The 5,295-nt window shown below is 40.5% G+C and overlaps 1 protein-coding gene across 1 annotated transcript; it reads right to left on the bottom strand.

The window, feature by feature from the left end:
* Nucleotides 1–865: 865 nt before the first annotated feature.
* Nucleotides 866–2,479, bottom strand: LOC149303159 (suppressor of cytokine signaling 5-like). The gene has a single exon (XM_089481616.1). The coding sequence runs from the start codon at nucleotides 2,477–2,479 to the stop codon at nucleotides 866–868; it is 1,614 nt and encodes a 537-aa protein (XP_089337742.1).
* Nucleotides 2,480–5,295: the final 2,816 nt, after the last annotated feature.

Raw genomic sequence — 5,295 nt, 5'->3', positions numbered from 1 at the left:
CTTCTATTGCCAATTTTAAACATATTGATTTCAGCTTGATAAAAATCCATACCTGCTCGGCAAAAAGGGTTGCAGGCACTTCGACCACCTGAGCTCCCCAGGAACCGTTCCATCACTAGAGCATTAGAAGAGCTCTATGGGCTTTACGTTCTCCAGCCGAGAGCTAATGCTCGCTAACCTTGACTTGGACCCTGCTGAAAATTTGGGACGTCCACTAAAAATATAAAAAGAATCTCACTGGAAACGCATTAGCGACTTGGGAAACAAATTGTCTAGGTGGCTAAGTTTACAGTTGTACCTTCCAAGGCCTCTTAAGTTGCATTGCAACATTGGACAGCAAGTAACCTATAGGATACATGACCTATGGAATAAGTGGCTCTTCCACACAAAAAAGGGATTTGAGAAAAAAACAAATTGCTAGTTTTACAATTAAACTACAATATAAGAAAAAAAAAATATTCATAGATTCCCTTTAAAGCTATAGCACATTTGTGCAGAAATCGGGAAGAATTTTCCACCTTAATTTCCAACTGTGAAGGAAGGAGATGCAAGCATTAGTTTATTTAGTGTTGGCATTCGAGAGAACATGCAGTTTAATGTGCTGCTTCATGGTTCCAGAGAATGCAGTTTCTTTATTATTATTATTTATTTATTTTTATTTTTTTTTACAAGCAGGATTACAATTTACTTAAAGCAGAGTGTGATACTGTAGTGTGTCTGTATGTATGTATATATATATATATATACACATACACACAATCTATATTTAGTACTCGTACTCTATAAAGTGATGCACAAAGCACATGTCAAAAATGTGACATTTTGGAAGATAGAGACTGAAAAACGAATAAATGGGGTTTCTTTTTCATTTTGATTTAATGGGCTCCCTTTCCAACCAGCGTACTCTGACTTTTTGCTTATAATGATATTCCTTAAGGAAGTCTTGTAGAATAGATGGCAGGGGAAGTACGTCAATTCCATCATATGTGGTAGACCTGCAGATGACTGCCCGGCAGATATACTGCAGACTGAAAGGGAAAGTCCTATTTAAGGGTACAGTAAGCAATGGTTCAAAAAACATGCAAGAGCTGGGATCTTTATAGTGTTCTAGAAGCCCTGTGACTGTGGAGGAGTGAAATACACATGGGTCATGAGCATCAAAGCTAAAGTTATGATTCCACTGCTCAATGCGAGCATGCAGAGATCGATTGTAGCGACGGAAGCTCACAGAGAATAAGTAGTCCTCTTGTGCAGAGTCCCTGAGCAAAAATGTACCTTCTGGCCTGCCTTCTAAAAGTGCTTCTGCCTCATACCGATCCATGACACCCCAGTAACAAGGATTGCTGGTTATTTCAATCAAATCGGGTACAAGGCAGTGAATGTAATCAATCTGCGTATGGACTTTCCAAGCCACTTGTCTGCTAGTTTGGGTATGGCTGTCTCCTGAAGTGTGACGTTGCTTCTGTTTGCGCGACTGCAAGCAGAGGGTAGTCGTGTCCTCTTCAGATTCACATCCACCTAGTGTTGCTGCACTACCGTCAGGAGACAAGTCTGCCATCCCAGGGGCCAGTTTTGGTCCAAGCTTATACGCGGGGTTAACTTGTGCTGTAGCTTCAAATGTGTGGATCTGAGCATTTGGAGGGGGATCTACGCCTTCCTCAATACTCAGTCTCCGTCTCTCACGCAATCGGTCTTCCTCGTCTTCAGCAGAAACAGCAGGCTGATCAAATGTGTCCAAAATACTAGGATGCGGACTAACAGGTGCGGTATGTTGCTTAATCAGGTGCCATTTCTGGGCTAGGTCTGACCCAGCCGGGAAAGGGCATTTTTCAAGCATTAGCTCAGACAGATGAATCTTCCTCTTGTTTGTAAAGAGAGGTTTGGATGGTCTGTTATAAGTCCTCATGGGAAAACACAAACCCACAGTGTCGTTTAGACGCTGCCGTAAGCTGCGGCTTCCTATAGCTCTGTTGGACATGACTTCCATGTCATGAACAGAAGTCACACCAAGTCTTCTCTCTCTCCTTTGCAGTCCATTCCTCTGCCTGTTCATTTTTTTATCTGGATCTAAAGAATTCTGAGTCTTTGTGGAGCAAGAGTGTTTTTTCTTTCCACCCCATGGTGCGTGACGAGTGTACGAATCTCGGCGAGCTAGTCGCGTTCCCACACTCAACCCAGCATCATTGTCTTTTTCAATGCTCATCTCAACAAGCTGAGGCATTTCAGTCACACAAATCTGACTTCTATTTAAGCTGCTACTACAAGGACTTAAACTCAAAGCACGTGAAGTGCTTTCCTGACATGGGAGAATTGCCCGAATGGGAGAGTGACTGGCGCCAAGTTCATTTTTACTGCTCCCATTTAAACACCTGTTAGCATTAACATCCACAGCATCACTTTGGCTTCCATCGTCGTCATGGCTGAAGAGATTCTGGCAGCGGTATTTGATAGTGTTCCACATCTTCCCCACTTTATCCATTGATCACGTGATCTGAAAGCAGAGGGAAAAAAAAAAAAAAAAAAAAGAGTAAGACGACCATGGCCGAAACAAAATGTTTAAGTGGAACACTACTGAAACAATAACAGTTTGAGATACTCCTTCAGTGGAAACCAAATGTATTTTCCCAGCGCCCGTATGGATGAAAACCACAGGCAAGTTGAATGCCGATAAAGTGAAACTAGATCAGGATGCACAGCCTCGGCCCTCGAGGGCAGCAATCGGGTTACAATTGTTAGATATCTCAACTTGAGCAGATTTCTGAATAAAAAAAAATAAACTACTTGCTTGCAGTCAACAATACACAGAATTCCACTGCAGTTACCATTACTATGTAGTAAAGGAAGCCAATGCAAGCTTATACTAGAACAGTTGAGTTAACCCTACATAAGGCATAGTTAATTCAGTGAGTTCTTATGAATATCAGCTCACAGGACCAGCTCAGACCTTCAAGGAGAAATTCAACAAGGTTGTGCCTTCATACCACAGCAAAGTTGGCCAAGACCTATCTTACCTGAAATAACCTGCAAATGCACAGTAAACATCATAGAGAAGAGAAAAAAGCAAAATAGAATGCCAAGAAGCGAAAGCTACGCAAACAGAGATCATGACAATTACATAATCCTGCTATCCTATGAACTTTGTATTATGCATTCTTAGATCAAACGCTGATGAAGTAGGATATTAACTCTTTCACAGTAGTCCACAAGTAGCTATAATAACCCCATAGCCACTTGGACACAGAGGGGTTTACTCACTTAGGTGGGATGTGGCACTAGATTTGCAGTTTCATCTCCAAAATGGATACACCGGCAAGTCTCCTGCAAAAAGCATGAAGCTGGCCCTGTATAATGCATAGTTCAATCAGTCAGGTCATTTTCAAAAACTCAGTTTTAACTATACATATACTGGGTCAGCCAAGCTTTCTTACAAATTGGCTCTTTTGTGAATAAACTCCAAAGCACACACACTCTAGTAGAATACGTATTTCTAGCACAGCCAAAACTATAGATATAGCTGCTTCGTTAAACCGACATATGCAAAGTATAGTGGAACTTAAAGGGGTATAATGAATTGGGAGATCACCGCATTGATCTGCCCCAAAAGCATTAAGCCCGTATCATGGAGAGCCGTAATACTGCAAGCAGAAACATTGTTGCCTCTCTGTTAGCATTACCCTATACAACTCCTACTGCAATCCTGCTGGCTTTGTATAAGCGAGGGTTAACAAGTCACCACAACTCGCCTGCACACAAGGTTTGGCAAATATTTTCAATATAAGCACTTGGCTTGTTAGGGTGTTCAATCTTCATTACAATTCTGTGAATGAAACTTCCTCCAGTGTTGTTATTGCATCACATTGTGCTGTCCGGACCTCTGTTATTACTTTAACATTTCTTAGAAGCTATTGGTAATAAACTGAATGAAAAATTTTCCACTAATCCTGGCTTCATCCAGTCGAAAGCTTTTATTAGGAACAAGGGATCAAAATGATGCATTATACCCCAAAAGCCCTAAACTCAAATGGTCTTTGAAGAAGTATCAGCGTTACGAGCCACGGCTTCTACACAGAAAGGAGATTCCTAAAACAGACAAGATTTCTAGAAAGTGCTACTAAAACACGACCAAGAGGCCAACACGGCTGCTATTCCATTAGGAAAAATGGCGGCATGAGCTTGGAGTTATAGTAATATTTTCACTATTCAGCAGAAAGCATCATTTGACTATATCTCTGAAAGGTGTTTATGTACATCCATATCGACACTAAATAGGACATCTGGGTTTATTTAGTAAAGGCAGAATATGCAGGAGCTTGTCCTGCTCCATATAATGTGTAATAAAAAAAAAAAAAAAAAAAAACCAAAAAAAAAAAACACGGTGAAATGTCTTGAAAGTAATCTCACTGGTTGATGAGTGCAATCTTTCTTACTAGAAGAAGTTTGTCATTGTTGGCCCTTCATAGTGAGAACTACCCTTTCCAATTCTGATCCCTTCACCAACACAATGACACAAAGCTTATGTCCTGTCTCACTCATTCATGAACAAGTTGGAAGTGCTTTTCTGTGGCCCAAACATACATATAAAATAGGTAAAACATTCCCTTTAATCACAAATATGAGGACTGCACACCCAATTCAGTACATTGGGGAGTGTAGCAGTTCCATATCAAGCAATATCCACGCAAATCCCATAATTTAATTTGAACATTCCTTATTTTAAGGTCACGTGGTTAAGTAGATTTAAGGGTACGGAACTTTAAGACTGTAGACTGGCCAGAGCCAAGTCAGCATCAGATCATAGCAGATATTATTGCATATTGTTACCACATCCTTTTACCATGACAGCCGGCGTGATGTCATTTAATCACAGATTTAGTACAAACTAGCTGCAACCTGCCATTAACATTAAATTCCCTCAATGCACAGAGAAGAATGAATGCATCAAATGGTTTCTGTAACTCCAATACAATCCTTTGTAACTTATACATATACCTTTATACCCATGTTTAAATGTAATTTATGCTACAATACAATTCACAGCGATTAAGCCCTTCCTGGTTTAGCAGCAGTTCAAGACATTTCATTGCATCCTACAGGCAACGTACGATGACGATGCCGTAGCTTATTACACTTTCACACAGACTATAGGCAGGCGCTGTAAACGTACACTGATATATATCTTAGAGACGGAGCAACCCAACCCGATTAAACAAATTACGTTATAGCACTTCATAAGACCTATGTGGAAGCTGTACTAAAATAACTGTTTCAAGTTGAATTATTCTTACATCAAGTCCC

This window comes from Sceloporus occidentalis, unplaced genomic scaffold (assembly GCF_023333645.1).
Source record: "Sceloporus occidentalis isolate IW3139 unplaced genomic scaffold, rSceOcc1.0.p SCAF_15, whole genome shotgun sequence".
Taxonomy (NCBI): Eukaryota; Metazoa; Chordata; class Lepidosauria; order Squamata; family Phrynosomatidae; genus Sceloporus; species Sceloporus occidentalis.
This window is presented reverse-complemented; position numbering and strand designations above follow the sequence as displayed.